The sequence below is a fragment of the Sarcophilus harrisii genome, chromosome 1, assembly GCF_902635505.1.
Source record: "Sarcophilus harrisii chromosome 1, mSarHar1.11, whole genome shotgun sequence".
Classification (NCBI taxonomy): domain Eukaryota; kingdom Metazoa; phylum Chordata; class Mammalia; order Dasyuromorphia; family Dasyuridae; genus Sarcophilus; species Sarcophilus harrisii.
In genome coordinates, this window is record NC_045426.1 from 243,883,971 (window position 1) to 243,899,945 (window position 15,975).

The 15,975-nt window shown below is 32.0% G+C and overlaps 1 protein-coding gene across 3 annotated transcripts in view; it reads right to left on the reverse strand.

Moving 5' to 3' along the window:
- Window positions 1-15,975, reverse strand: part of CEP120 (centrosomal protein 120) — a 100,256-nt gene that overhangs the window by 12,533 nt on the left and 71,748 nt on the right. For all 3 annotated transcript variants that reach the window (XM_012542613.3, XM_023497239.2, XM_031939156.1), the window contains 3 exons: window positions 10,745-10,906; window positions 7,700-7,822; window positions 1,366-1,464 (listed from right to left, as the gene is read on the reverse strand). In XM_012542613.3, the coding sequence (XP_012398067.2) occupies window positions 1,366-1,464; window positions 7,700-7,822; window positions 10,745-10,906 (384 nt within the window). The remainder of the gene's footprint in view (window positions 1-1,365; window positions 1,465-7,699; window positions 7,823-10,744; window positions 10,907-15,975) is intronic.

Here is a 15,975-nt window from a genome sequence, read left to right on the forward strand (position 1 = left end):
TATTAAGCACCTACTAATACACACACACACACACACACACACTATATTAAGCCAGACAAAGAACTCGTCATGGCTTTCTATTATATCAAAGATATATTTCTCAGTAAAGCATCTGAAACCATGAGATAATGCTTCTTTAATTTCATTTCTCAATTATTGCAACATAGGCTGATTGGTGATTAACTCTTCTTTCTTGTGCCATTAATCTCTTCAGCACTTACATAGTCAGTTGGTACTATTTTGTTAAATTCTCCCATTTAAATAGTAGGTTCCTGAAGGCAGTTTGGCTTTTTTTTTTTTTAAACAATTTCTCATTGCAGTACTTTGTAAATGATAGTTGACAAAGCCTATAATTGTACTTAATACAATATTATATGTATATATTAAATACCATTTGATGATCATGAAGAAAGATTAAAGAAAAAAAAAAGCAAGATCACTTATATGCCAGAATAAAAATGAAGGTATTGGACAAAACCCAAGTTTAAGGTAAAACTGAATCACGACTAACTTTTATGATGTTAAAATGTTTAGATCACCTAAATGAGTCTCAAAGAATCTTGTTTGTACCTTATTTGACCTTAATATCTAGTGGGTCCACTTTACCTATCTATTACTTTGAAAATTTTCCATCAGTATCTGTGTTTGGATATTTTGTCTCATAATTGTAAATAGCCCACAATTATCCCTCTGACAAGATGTCCCTGCTCATAGACTTTTTGTCTCATATCACTGCTTTTTCAGTAGTAGGAAGAAAAGAAAAGCAAAACAAAACAAAACAAACAAACAAAAAAAAAACAAAGTAAGAAAAACTATGAGGTTTTCACACTTTACATTTTTCCCATCTACAGAACAATCCTGTTCAAGTCATGTATTCTAGCCTAGTGAATTGACATATGTCCTGATGAATTAAACATGTTAAATTCTTAAAACTTCTGATGGCATGTGGGGCAGAGGGATAGGATAACCCTTATTTTTTTCTCACATTAAAAAAAAAAAGGATTCCAATACTTTCATTGAAAAGAAACTCACCACAAAAGGGGAGATGAATAGCAATTGGTTATAGGTAAAAGTGGAAGAAGAAAACATGACCCGAAGAATGCCTATAAAGACATATTCGCAACATCCCATGAGTGAGAGTAGAAAAAGATGGCTACAGTTAAAAACTTAAGCTCAAAGTGGTTATAATTTCAAGTAAAGTAGTATTCTATATTTTAAAAGAAGAAAAAGTTTCTATATTTAATAAACTATCTCAAATTTTAGAAGTCTGACAAGAACTAATATAATATTAAATTTATGAGTCTAAAAAAACTACAAAGAAAAGTCATATATTAAAATAAAAACAAAGTTCAATGAATTACATACCTGCTTTAATCTTGCAAGTTCTTTCAGAGCTCGACTCCATTGTTGCTTGTAATGTAGTTTAGACTTAGTTGCTGATTCCAACTTTCTTTCAAGTTCAACCTAATAGTAATTAAAATCATATCAAATGAAATGCTATGCTACAGTATACAGTCACTGAAAGAAAAGATACACAAAGAGTCTGCCTAAAGAAAAGAGTTTATGTAGTGTAACAAATGACATAATCTAAAACTGTTATATAATTTAGTGTAAATATTATGGCACACGAACATTTTCTTGTTTAAAATATAGCCTTATTTTTATGGTCTAACAGCCTATACACAAAGGGCCTAGATTAGTATAAGCCTCCAGACAGTTACTATAAACGTGTTTAATACATGTATATTATATAAAGATCTTTTGCATGGTAAAAAAAAAAAAATTCCTTTTTTTTCTATTTAAAAAAAAGCAGTTTTGTTAGCATTCCAATTTAGTCGGCACTTTGGATTCTTAGAAATGAATTATTTCTGTGGATAAAAGCCTTTATGTGGAATTTGGTCCTATAATATAAAAGAAAATTAAGAGGACTGGTATAGATTATTTTTATAATTATATTTTGTAAAATCCTAAACTAGAGAAAACAATAAAAATCAGATTACTAAGGAAAAGTATAGAAACAAAGGTACTTGAAGAATGCTCTAAAGTCAACAAAAACTAAAAGGGAAAAATGTCTTTAACAAATATGTATTTTATTTTCAATTGTTTCTTAAATATATAAAGAAAAACACTAAAACTGTTTAATAAAATGATTATTTTTACTTGCAGCAGGCAATCTGTTGTGCATGAACTGGAGCCAACTTGGCTATGCTTTTGGAATGTACTTTCTCAAAGTTTCAAACCACGTACCAAGCAATTAATGAAGCCAACAGACAGTTTTACTATTTAAGTGATAATGTAAAAATGTGCCTGTTAGAGTAAAATAGTGATTTAACAAGCCAGCTTTTTAATGCAAAATAATCCAATCTTTCCCACACCACTCCCAACATATTTACAGAATGAAGAGTCTTCACCATCCAAAAAAATCAATCTTTAGAAAATTCATCAGGAAATAATGTGATGGGAAAAAGCTTAATGTCAAATTCCAGTTAATATTAACGATTTTATCACCTGTACACAAACATATACATACATATATGCACACACACACACACGCTTATCAAAAATAAGTTCACTATTTTGTTATGGGTTTTTATGGATCACAGATTTGTTGTATTTTATATTTCACATTAAAATTTATTCAGACTGGGTTTTTGTTTTTGGTTTCTTCTTTAAAATCTGGAGAATAAGATTAGTCTCTCTTTAGGTTTCCAAGGGGTTTATAATGAAATTTTTAATGTTCATTGATTTCTTTATCTTGCATTTTAACAAGAATGGTAAATTCATATATGAATTCACTGTAACTGTAATAATACAGTTCAATGATTGGTTCTTTTTTTCTAGTCTATTAAACAACTATGCAGTTCTACATATGCTATCAATCAAACAAGCGTTTATTAAACACCTAACATTTGTTAGACACTATACCATGTTTTGGAAAATATAAGTACAAAGACAAGAGAGTTCCTACCCTCAAGGAATTTATGATTTTACCAGGGGAATATATGTCCACAGAAAAGTGGAGAAGAGATAACAAAATAAATAAGTAGTTGAAGTCACTCACATCTGGAACAAACCTCTTGAAAAAGGTGATATATGAGATTACAAGGGGAAGAGGGGAAAAGGCATTCAAAAGCAGGGATGAAAGAGAGAAACTCACATATCAGGAAAAACAAAAAGGTCAGGTTAGCCTGAATATACGGTGCATGAATAAGAATAACGTATAGTTATCAAAAATGTAGGTTGGAGTCGGATTGTAAAGGATTTGGAAATGTCAAACAAGGAGTCTGTATTTTATCTGAGAGGTAATAGAATCATCAGAGCTCATTGAATAGGAGGGCGATTGTCACATCTGTTTTTTAGGACTATCAACTGACAGTTATGTGGAAGACAGATTGGAGTGGGTAAGGAATGAATGCTGGGAAAGCTCAACCAGGAGTGATTCTAATAGTCCAGATAAGAAAAGATGAGGGTCTGAAATAAGATGGTACCTATATGAATTGAAAAAAGGGGACAGATGTAAAAGATCCAGAAAAGACAGAACTGGTGACAACTGAATATAAATGAATATGAGGGAAATGAGGGTTAAGTGAGAAAGAAGAGTCAAAAATAGTTTTTAGACAGGGAATTTTAGAGTGATCAGAAGAATAGTGAGTGGTTCTTTCAACAAAAATAAAACCAACTGCCTTGCTGCTTTGCGCCCTCATGGGTACTGACCTCTCTCTATCCATCCTGCAGCTGAACCCAGCTATGTATTCTGTCCTCCTATGTGTATTATCTTTGAGAACAGGGACTATATTGATTTTCTGCCTATATCTCCAAGGCACTTAATGCTATTATTTTCTTTCTCTGATTCTCTTCTGCCCTCTAGTTTCATATCACCACCTGCTCATTCAAAACATCCAAATGGTTATCCCATTATGATAAATAGCATCCCAAGTTCAACATCCAAAAAGAGATCATTCATTACCTTTCCTGCTCTAAACCTTCTTCTCTTTATAATTTCTTTGCTTATGTTGAGGATACCATGATCCTTTTTTCTAGTTACTCAGGTTCACATCCCTCAAATTCTTCCTTAACTCATTCTTGTTTACTTCTACTCGTTGCCTGGTACTGTTCTCCAAAAATTTATTCCATCAGTCTAATTCTTTTTAACACAAAACAATTCAGGTCCTTATTACCTCTTACCTGTATAATTACAATAGCCTCCTAACTTGTTTCCAGTTTATAATAAATAAAAAAGCTACCTCTTGCATCCGGGATAAGAGAAATTCCCCCTGTCTTATAGCCCTTCAAAATTTGAGCTCCTTTTTGCACATTAATCTGTTATCTTTTTGTATATTATTCTTATTCATATATTCAACAGTCCATTCAAATGAGCCTCCTCATCCCAAATTACTTTGCATATGTTTTAAATCCTTGCAGGAGCAAATACAATCATTATTACTGATTCTACCAACTAATTAGAATTAGAGGTTTAAAATGTAAGGGAGAAAGCCAATAACAGAAAAGTCCCATACCTTAAATGGGTTTCATGTTTTCCATATGAACTTTAGCTTTTTATATTATTATTATTATTAATTTTTAAATTGATAACGGATTATATATTTGATAAGGAAAATGAAGTACAGATCACATAAAATCTTAATATCAAATCTAGATATAACTTGACCAATAACTTAGTTATATAACCTATAGCACCATCTAGAGGCAAAAAATCTTGAAAAGAGTGGTAAAGGACATAATAGACTAATCTACCAAAAGAAAATTTTCATTTGTTAGGGGTAACAGAATTTTAGATCTTGATAATAGATCCAAATGGTCCAGAACTCCCTGATTTCTAGATTAATCGACATTTGTTGAGTATTTAATCTATGTATAGACTGCTATAGCAGATCTTAGAGAGACTTAGAAAACATAGTAGACTGATGTTCTCTGCCATAAATTTATAATATAATAAGGTTTATATAAGTGACAATGCCATCAAAGTTACAAGATGAAACTAAATATCCCTAAATAATTCAATGTCTAGCATCAGACCATAATGATACCTGAGACTCAATTTCTGAATATTTTGTGAAAGGCCTGGTAATGTAGCATTTACAAGTAGGAAGGAATTTATATCTGCTTCTATCTTCTAATACTTTGAAGGAATCTATTACTTTAACATTAAGTCTGAAGATGACAAATTTTTCAAAATAAGTAACTTTAAAAATTAAACATGATATTTATTTAGACCCAATCATCTTTGGGTGGGGGAAGGGTCAAAGTTCAATTTGTTGTGAATATATACATACATGTATGTATGTATGTAGGTATATATGTATTTTTTTTTAACCAAAAATAAATTCTTAATCCATGAGTCCCTTTATGGAATTTCTCATAAGACAAAAGCTATAAGCTTATCTAATATAACATCCCTTTCCCTAATAATAACTTATGTCTCTTGCCTAAATTTAAACTCTTGCTTTCATTGATTCCTATTACATCTCTAATTTTCTTAGCTCCTTTCTAGTGACAATTTTTTCCTCTATTCTCAATCCTTTTTGTAGTTCAGTTCTCACTTTCTACCCAACTGACTCTCTTACCTCAGTTCAAAACTTGTCTTAAAATGTTTATTGTGATTTAGGGCAAAAATCACTGAAACTTCCAAGTCTCGATTTCAACCTCTATAAAATGGGATAATACTATCTATTTCAGGGGGTTATTCTAAAGAACAAATGAGATAATATATGTAAACCATTCTGCAAACCTTCAAAAGCTCCATCTATGTCAGTTATTATTATTATTATTATTATCATCATCATTATTAGCTATTGTTATTAAAATCATTAAGTTATGCCCTATTTTATGCTGCTCAGATTCCCTTACATCCTCAAGTTTTTCCAAATTTAATTCCTCATTTTATCTATCATTCTAACTGAAATCCAGCTTCCTTAAATACAACTTTCTCCATAGTCTTCTGCATTAAAGGCCACTCCTTCTCCCATTTCCCAGGAATTACTAGAAAAGAAAGTGTGGGTCTGATCTACTTTCTCCTCTTCTTCTCCTGGAACATCACTTAGTCAACTCACTCATTCCATCTACGTATGCCATTTTCTCTACATCTCTATCAATGTCTTTTAGGACAATCAATCACTTTCATTTACTTCTGTGACAACCAGCTTACAATTTGCTCTTTCACCTGGAATCTTGTCATCACGCTCAGCAACTTTAATTGTCCTGATAATCTAACACTGAGAACTCAAAGTTTCTTAATCTATTCAAATTTAAAGACTTCCATCTCCAATTTACTTTTAGTACACTTGGACATTTTTCTATCACCACTCAAAAATGCTATACTAACGCTGATGGCCAATTCAACCTTCTGTCTCCTCCACTCTTTTAGATGACATGAACCTGCACTTTGACATTACTAACACCTTTGTTCCTTCAACCCCTCCCTAATCTCCCAATCTATATCAATCCCCATTTGGTTCTTTTTTGGTTATCTAGGTTGGTCTAATACTATTTTCAATTTTGATCTTTCAGCACATCTTTCATGACTCCTTAACCTTTTTTTGATATTCTGCTGCGTTTACATTGCTAATCCCCAAATTATGATTCCCACCATTGTCTGTTAGTTCTGTTCTTACTACTGGACTATTCAAATTAACTACAAAAATCATAACTATTCACTAAAATAAAGTCTACTACAAATCTGTATTATTTAATTTCTACTGGGCCCTCACTCTAGCTCTAAAATGCCTTAAATTTCTAGTAAACTAATCATAGTAATCATTTCAAACCTCTTCCTTACTCCACAAGCCTCTAATATTCCTTGATTTCAGCATGCAACTGAGCTCTTACTACACTATGAAAATCAATCCTCCATCATCTAACAATTCTTACTAATGAACTTTTTTTTTTTTAAGTGCAGAGTAATAGTGAGAGTTCAATTCAGGTCAAATTACATTCTACAATACATTATATTTCTCTTTGTACAGGATCACATTATATTGTTATAATTATTATAAATGCCTTAAAGGCAAGGATTGGTTTTTTTTTCCATTTTTTAAATAACAACTGTCATTACAATACTTTGTATATATGTATTACATGTAAGCTGAATTGAACTGAATTTATACAGGACTCAGCAACACAATTTCATGACTCCCTCCAAAAATTTTTAAGGCTTGGACCATGAGTAGAAAGAATGTATGATCTTTTGTGTCACAAATACTACACCTATTTAATTTAATGCCCTTTAAGTAAGACACTTAAAATATCTAAAATTATTAAACCATAACTCAAACAAGCAACTTTAATTTGCAGCAGAATAGAGGTAAATTAGATCATTCAGAGTCAAATATTTAAACCACTCAAAATTTAAAAGTCTTAAAGTGCTGAATTATAACTTCAAAAGTAATTTTGTTACACAGTATTCCACTGAAATAGCATCATGTGGTGCAGTAGAAAGTGTGCTGCATTTGGAGTCAAAGGATGGAAGATAATTAAGTCTCTGACTGGGTTTAGTGTCCCCTCTGTAATGGGACTGAAAAATCTGTAAAGTGAAAGGGGTTTGTACTAGATGACTTGTAATGTCCTTGTCACCTTTCTAATCTATGTTCCTGTCATTAGCTTGTATAAATTATTTATCTGACTAGTGTTCTTCAAATAGCTTAACTATTCCCAGTGATTTAGCAGTAAGTTAATAAGGTACCTTTTCCAATGTGAGAAGATTTATTTCTGATTGCAGACGGATTTCTGGCTTGCTGTTTTGTTGTTCCTTGAAATGCTGGAATTCTTTTTCCAAAGTTTTATACTTAATTTCAGCATCATAAAGCTATAGCAAAAAGATAACAAAAAACTTTAAAGAATAAAATCCCACTTAATTTAATAATACTACCTAAGTAAAATGTTACAAAACTCAGATCAACCACAGCTTATTTTAATTTGGTAAATGAACTTCTTTTAAATGTGGACACAAAAGAATCTTTTTCAAATGTTTCTTAGAGAAACTTTTAAGATTATTTTCAATTAAACTTCATAGTTTTAAAAAGTCACTCTTAATAGGACCTACCATTGATACCTCACCTTCTTTAGGTTTCTTAATTTAATAGAATATACTTATTAGAATTATACTAGACTTCTTCATGGACAAAACAGAAAATCCTATGGTGTTACTTTTATGAATTTTATGACAAGGATAATTGAATAAGACAATCAAAAAATGATATAAATCTTTTAATTATGAAAATAGGCAAGGCAAGGTGAAGAGAATGATAGATTTAGAGACAAAAAGATCTGACTTGTTTCTTGTCTCTAATATTTAACGAGCTGGGTGACCACAGGCAAGGCTCTTTTTGAAGTAAAATTTTTCTTTTGTAAAATGAGAGTAATAAATGTAGCTATGTATCTTATGCAACAATTCTAATAAACAGATGAAACTATATTTATAAGATATTTTGTAAACCTAAAAGTGAATGCTATAAAATGCCACTGATTTTTGTTAATGGCAAAAACAATAAAAGATCTAAAGCACTGTATATATTAATAGTGTTTCTCAAAATACACATGATATAAAGTTTAAAAAAGAAAATTTGCAATTTAAGATTTTTTGGGTAAGTACTAACAGGAAGTAGAAAAGATCCATTCTTAATTGATTTATGGCTATGCCAAATAGGTCCTTAATTAAAGCAATAGTCAAGTCTCTAAGTCTTTACACTCCACTGTGTTTGAAACAGAAAACATCTAACCAATATGGAACCTATATAGTAACTAAAGAAAGATTGAGAAAATTAGATTTTTATTTTATGCCCAAGTCAGAAAAATCTGCAACTGGATAGTGTACTAATAAATCCTTCATGTAATTTCACTGATGAACAAGATGAATTTCCTAGCTATAATGTCTTTGGTATTTTGATATACTTATGATTTTTTCAGTCTAAATACTCCCTCCTAAAATGCAAGTCACAACCCCTCCACATCTCCTAATCTTCTACAGTTCTTTTCCATAAATTCTTCGAAGACATCTGCTGGAAGACTTCTTTTGATTCACTCTATACTTTTTGGGTACCAGAACAGTACTCAGATGGTTATCTTCTCAATCTCACTATGACTGACCAACCTTCTTTTCCAGTTGCACACATATATGATGACAATGCCTTTTATAGCATTTCTTTTCTATTAATAATGTTATAGCCTTATTCCCTTCAGACTGTAAAATAAATTTAAACATTTTTGTGAAAATCCATAATATCTTATATAAGTACTGTTTTAAATTGAATGAAACAAACATGATTTAATCTTTTATTAATGATTAAAGCTCAGGTATATCATTACAATGATCAATTATTATACTGTATTGTAAGACTACTTACTATTTTATAGTGGTCTTCAGTGGCATCTCCAGAGACTACTGAGGTATATCAGAGGGTTTTCATGAAATAACCCCAGAAGGCCTGAGTATTTGAGTATACTTTTATGTGTCTACTTACTTTCAGACTACTATTGCTATTTACTGACTTAGCTTTTAAAAAGTCTCTTTTCCAACAACAAAGCCTCTCTGAACTGTAATGGGCTTTGATATTTTGGCTTCTCCAAAGTCCTTTTTGCTTATTTCTATATTCTTTGTTACATCACAAAAAACTGCCACAAGTGTGATATTTCAAACAAGAGGAAATGTTCCTGAAATGAATTTTCCACTAAAGAGCCAAAACATTTCATTATGGATTTAGAATATGGGAAGATGGGGGCCATAATCTTAGTATATATATTCTTACAAGAAAATAAAATTAAAACATAAAGTGGTAAAATAATCATAACAGCAATAGTTGCACTGTACTTCAGCTTTAATTTATCTAAAGAAGATCACAGTTAGTTGACTTGTTATTTTAAATAAATTTTTAATGGTCAAATAAAGAAAATCTCTCTACTATTTAAGAATACAAAACATAATATTAAAGATTTAATATTTTAGAGAAAAGCCTTTAAAGAATAGAAATATAGGCTAACAACAATCCAAATTCAAAACAAAATTCATGTCTCACTTGCTTTTACTAATACCTTTTTAGAATTATATTTCTTGTTTCAAAAATTACTTTATCTATCTATTAGCTATTAAAGAGTTATCTATTAAATTACGTGCTATGCTGGAATACTTTTCAAACTGAAAGCATTAGATGTTTTTCCTACATATGGAATTGGTCAGACTAAGTTTCATACAAAGAGTTATGAAACAATGAAAAATAAAACCTACCATATGCAAACCATCTTTATTACCCAACTTCAAAAAGCAAATGTAAATTAAAGCTGTAACATTATGAATCATAATGATGAATGAATACTATAAAACAAAATCACTTTTAATTGAATTTTCCCCCCATCCATTCATTACTGTCCCAAAAAAGAAAATATACCCTTTCAACAAATAAAATATAACAATAATAATAATAATGGACATTACAAATATTATTTCATTTGCGCTTCACAATATTTTGAGATAAATATAAGAGGCACTATCATTCTCATTTTGAAGATGAGGAAACTGAAACTCAGGAAGATTAAGTGGTTACTTAATTACTGAGTTACTACCACAAGTTTAATACTATTGAACTAATGGTATTAATGGAAATGCACCCTGCTGATCATATATTGACTTAGAAAATCACATGTTAACACTATCTATGTTCTACTGTATTTTTGTTTATTTTGTTGAACATTCCCAATTACATTTAATAGGCACAATTTGCCAATGTTCTTTTACCTGCTGCTGAAGTCGCTGCTTCTCTCCTTCCAACTGCTTCATCTTTGAAGTCTCCAGCTCTACCTGATGAGCACAATCCTCTTTGATTCTTCGGACAGAATCCTGAAGTTCCTGAAGATTTCTTTCATGGTCTAAGTGCAGCTCTTTCTTTTTTCTTTGCAGCTTAAAATAAATATATCTTTATGAAGAACTGGCAAATATTGAATGAATAAGCAACCTAAATACTAAAAATTATATTATAAAAGAAATGAGAATGGAAGGTTATATTTTTATAAATATTGATAAAAATATAATGATCAAACATGGAATAAAATGCAACTATGATTATAAATGCAAGAGGTAAAATGCAATTATGATTATAAAATATTAAATAAGTACTGGAATCAGAAGAAAAGAAATACATATTAAAATAAATGGTCAAAGAACATGAAAATTATTTTCCAAAGAAATGGCTAACTAGTCATATAAAAATTGCTCAAAATCACTATCAGAGAAATGAAAATTAAAAGAATCTTTGTGGATATCAATTCAGACACCCATCAAATTGGCAAATGGGTCCTAGAAACTGCTCTCTACACCTGACTTCCCTTAATCCTTTTGCATTTTGGTTTCCAACCTCATCACTTTTCTCTTTCTACTTGTCTTCCTTCTCAGTTCTGGAACATCATTCATGTTATTATCTCTAACTGTAAGGATTAAACAATCTCTGCCCTAGGCCTTCTCTTTCTACACTCACTCTCTTAGTGAGACCATCAGCTTCCATTAATTTAATTATCATTTCCACAAATTATTCACAGATCTATATATTCAGCCCTAGTCTCTAGTACCAGCATTCTTCCAGTATACTAGATTTATAGCTTCATTGCTATCCTGGACTCTTCATTCTCACCTCACATGTTCAATCAATTACCACATCATATCATTTCTACTGCTGTAACATGTCATAAGGAACCTTCTCTTATTTACACAATCCACTATTTTAATTCAAGTCCTCATCACCTCTTGCCTAAATTATTAGAAAAATCTCCCAACTGGTCACCCTATCTCAAGCTTCTCCACTGAAATCTATCCTCCATAGAACTTCCAAAATGATTTTCTTTAGGTGCAAACTTGATCAAGCAATCAGCTCTAGTGGCTCCCTGTTGCCTTTAGCATAGAAGAGAAACTTCTCTGGACAGCATCACAATCACAAGTCTCACCCTATCTTTCCAGCCTCCTTACATATTGCTTTCCCCTTCTTTCATCCTCTTTCCCTCACATTATGATTCCACCAAATTGGCTTTTTCTGCTTCTTATATATCATAATGTCCCACTGTCTCTGCAAGCTTTCCACTGGCTGTCTTCAATGTCTAATATGTCCTCTTTTCTTTTGTTTACCATCATTCCCAAGGAAGGAGAGTGATTTACAATAAAAGTTCTTAATGTAGTTTGTGGCAAATTTGGGAAGAGCTTTCAGCAACTGTTTAGATTTGATCCTAGAGTCAATAAGAAGGTATTAGAGCGTCCTAAGAAAGAGTATAACATGTTTGGACACTGAATTTCACAATAATCTCTTTGGAAGCAGTGTAAAAGGATGGAGAAGATGGGGAACAGTTTTGTCATTGTAATAATCCAGGGAAGAGTGAATTAAGTCCATACTAGGGTAATGGCTGCATGAGTAAGAAGGGTGGGTGGAGAGTTGAAGGAGGGAGGTATGATGGGTAGGGAAAATAATCTGCCACAAAGGTTGTAATCCATCCTGCGTACTCATCTCAACTATTCTAGACCATAGCTAAGCTAAGCCAGCTCACCGATTCCTAATAACGGCTGTGCAGCGCCATTGTATCTTCTCAAACAGAGACTAGGTTATAAGTAATCTAAGCCTGAAGGGATAAAGTGCAGAGTTCAAAGGAGGGAAGGTTGGGACTTTGCACAGAAACAGAATAAGTAAAATCAGGCAAATGCTGGAACATAATGGAAGATAGAATTATACGGAATATACTGAACAATAATTTTTTGATTTCCTATCACAGAAGGGTGAGATGTAACTCATCTTCCCCTTTTCAGCCTGAATGATCCGAAACCCCCATTTTGCATCATATAGATTCCTAAAAAAATAGACTAAAATGTTTCTATTCTAGTGGAATGAAAAGGCCATTTAATCCGAAAAAAAAAAAAACTTGAGTAAAGATCCCTTATACAATCTACTTGATAAATGACCATAAATTTAAATATGAAGACCTTCAGTAGAGAACTTACTATCAGGTGAAGCAGTCCTAACTTTGCCTCTATGAAATTTATATTCATACTGTGTATAAATAGACAACTAAGATTATTTGAATTTCTTTTCAGGAGAAAGGGAAGGACCTACTACTGTTATCACGTGATATCCTAAGTTCCAAATCAACATAAGTTCAAAGAACTTCACATTATTTTCATATCACATTCAAAGAATCACATAATATGCAGCTACTCTAGCAACATATTAAATTATAAAATGATATATTCAGTTCTATTTATGAATGAAGAATATGGGATAGATTGGAATCTATAAGCTACCTGAAAACTTTTCTACTACAGATGTTGAGTGGAAGTATTATGGGGTATGCTGTAAAAATAAAAATTTTCAATACCTCAAGCTCTTAACTCCTCCCAGAAAGATATATCATTAGAAAGAATAATTTTTAAAGGAAAAAACAAGATATAGGAAGAAGAGAAAAAGCAAATAGCAAAACTAATCCATACTTTGAAAAAGGCTGAAAATATATGCATAGTGTTCCACATCTTGTCCCTCTCATCTCTGCAAAGGAATTGGGTGAAAGAAGGATGCATTCTCATATCTCTTCTGGAACCATGTATCATTCTCTATAAATCTTCAACGCTCACTTTCAATTGTTTTGTAACTGTTTTTCCATTTACATTGTTGTAGTTATTGTGTGTATTATTTTCTGTGCTTTGTTTACTTCACTCTTTATCAATACATATAAATCTTTTCATTTATCAAATTTGTAATTTTTATAGTACAATGATATTTTATTAATATTCATGTACTACAGTTTGTTTGGCAATTACCCCATTTAGAGCATCTACTTTGTTTGCAATTCCACAAAAAGTGTTGCTAACTGATGCAGGGGTCAGAAAGACCTGAGTTCAAATCATGCCTGACATTTTGTTGTGTGGGTTGAATATATTAACTTACCAGGTTCAGATTTTTCATCTATAAAATGGGGATGATTCTGGCAGCCACCTAAATAAGTTTGTTGGCAAGATCAAAAATGTTATACAAATGCTAGCTATCATTTTTATTATTTTATTTTTATTATTGTTATTTTATTATCATAATAAATATTTCTGTTTAAAAGAATAACAATAACTGGCTTTGAGTATATGCCAACTTGTGGAATCTCTGAGTCAAAGAGAACGGATATTTTAGTCACTTTTTTTGCATAATTCCAAATTGCTTATATTAATTCACAACTCCACTGACAATGCTCTAATGTGTCTATCTTCCCACAATCCTTCAACATTTACTTTTTTCAACTTTTGTAGCCTTTGCCAATTTGCTAAATGATAAAACCTCTGTTGTTTGGAACTACATTTTTCTTATCATTAATGAACTGCAGCATTCATTCATGTGGCTAATAATAGTTTCCAACTTTTCTGAAAACTCTTTCTTCATATCCTTTGAATACTTATTAGGAAACAGTTTTTAATCATATGTATATATAATCTGATGTTCTAATCTAATAAACATTTATTAATTATCTACTATGTGACAGACACTAAGTGTTGAGTACACACACACACACACACACACACACACACACACACACACATATATCCCTTTTCAGGTACTCTTCCTATCTCTCTGATTATTTCTTTTCACTCTCCTTTGCTAGATCCTCCTCCAGCTCACATTCTCTAACCATGTGTTCTCCTGAGTCCTCTTCTCTTTTCCCTCTATGCTACTTTACTTGGTGATTTCATATGCTCCTGTGAATTTAACTATTATCTCTATGCTAAGGATTGTCACATCTACATATATACTGGCCCAACTCCTCTGCTGATCTCCAATCTCATATTTCCAATAGTCTTTCCACATCTTGGATTTTTGCCCATTAGTCATTCTAAATTAACATGTCTGAAACAGAATTCACTATCTTTCCTCCTAAATCCTCCCTGCTCCTACCTTTCCTATTATCATCCTCCTAGTTCCTCAAGCTCACAATCTAGGGGTTATCTTGGACTTCTTACCATTTCTTACCCTGTCCCTCCCACATCTAATCCACTGCTAAAGTCTTTACAGCAGTCCTCAAACACACCTTCTTCTCTCCTCTGACTATACTCTAGTCTAGGACCTCATTACATCATGCCTGGATAACTGTGATAACCTGTTCTTAAGTCTGACTGCAGTTAAATAGTACAGTGGCTAGTGCTGGACCTAGAGTCAGAAGGACTCATCATCCTGAGTTCAAATCTGGCCTCAGATACTTGTGTGACAGTTTGCTTCAGTTTTCTCATGTATAAAATCAACTGGAAAAGGAAATGGCAAACCACTCTAGTATCTTTGCCAAGAAAACCCCAAATAAAGTCATAAAGAATTAGACATGACTGAAATGACTGAATAACAAAATCTCCCTCTACTACCAACTCATTCTCCATTCAGTCACCAAGGTTTCCTAAAACACAGATCTAAGTCACTCTCCTACTCAATTAATTCGGGTGGCTCCCCATTGCCTGTAGGATCAAATACAAAATGCTCTGTTTGGCATTCAAAATCTTTTTTGACCTACCCTGCTTCCAACCTCCAGTTTTCTTAATCCTTATTCCCTGACATATACTCCTCAATCCAGTGACACTGGCCTTTTGACTGCTATATGAACAAGACACTTTATCTCCTAGCTCTGGACATTTTCTTTGTTACCCCATTCTGGAGTGTTCTCCTTCCTCATTTTTGCTTAGTGATCTCCCTGACTTCCTTTAAGTCTCAAACAAAATTCCAACTTCTATAGGAAAATTTCCCCACAAGACTTAATTCTGTAGCCTTCCCTCTGTTGATTATTTCCTATCATGCATATATTTCGCTTTGTTTGTATATTTATTTTATTTGCATGTTGTCTCCTTCAGTAGACTGTCAGATTCTTGAGATAAAGGGTTATCTTTTTTCACTTCTATTTTCTTTCACCTCTTGTTTGTAAAAGGTATATGGTTTGCTTCTCTTTTTAAAAACATTCAACAATAGGTAATTTTAT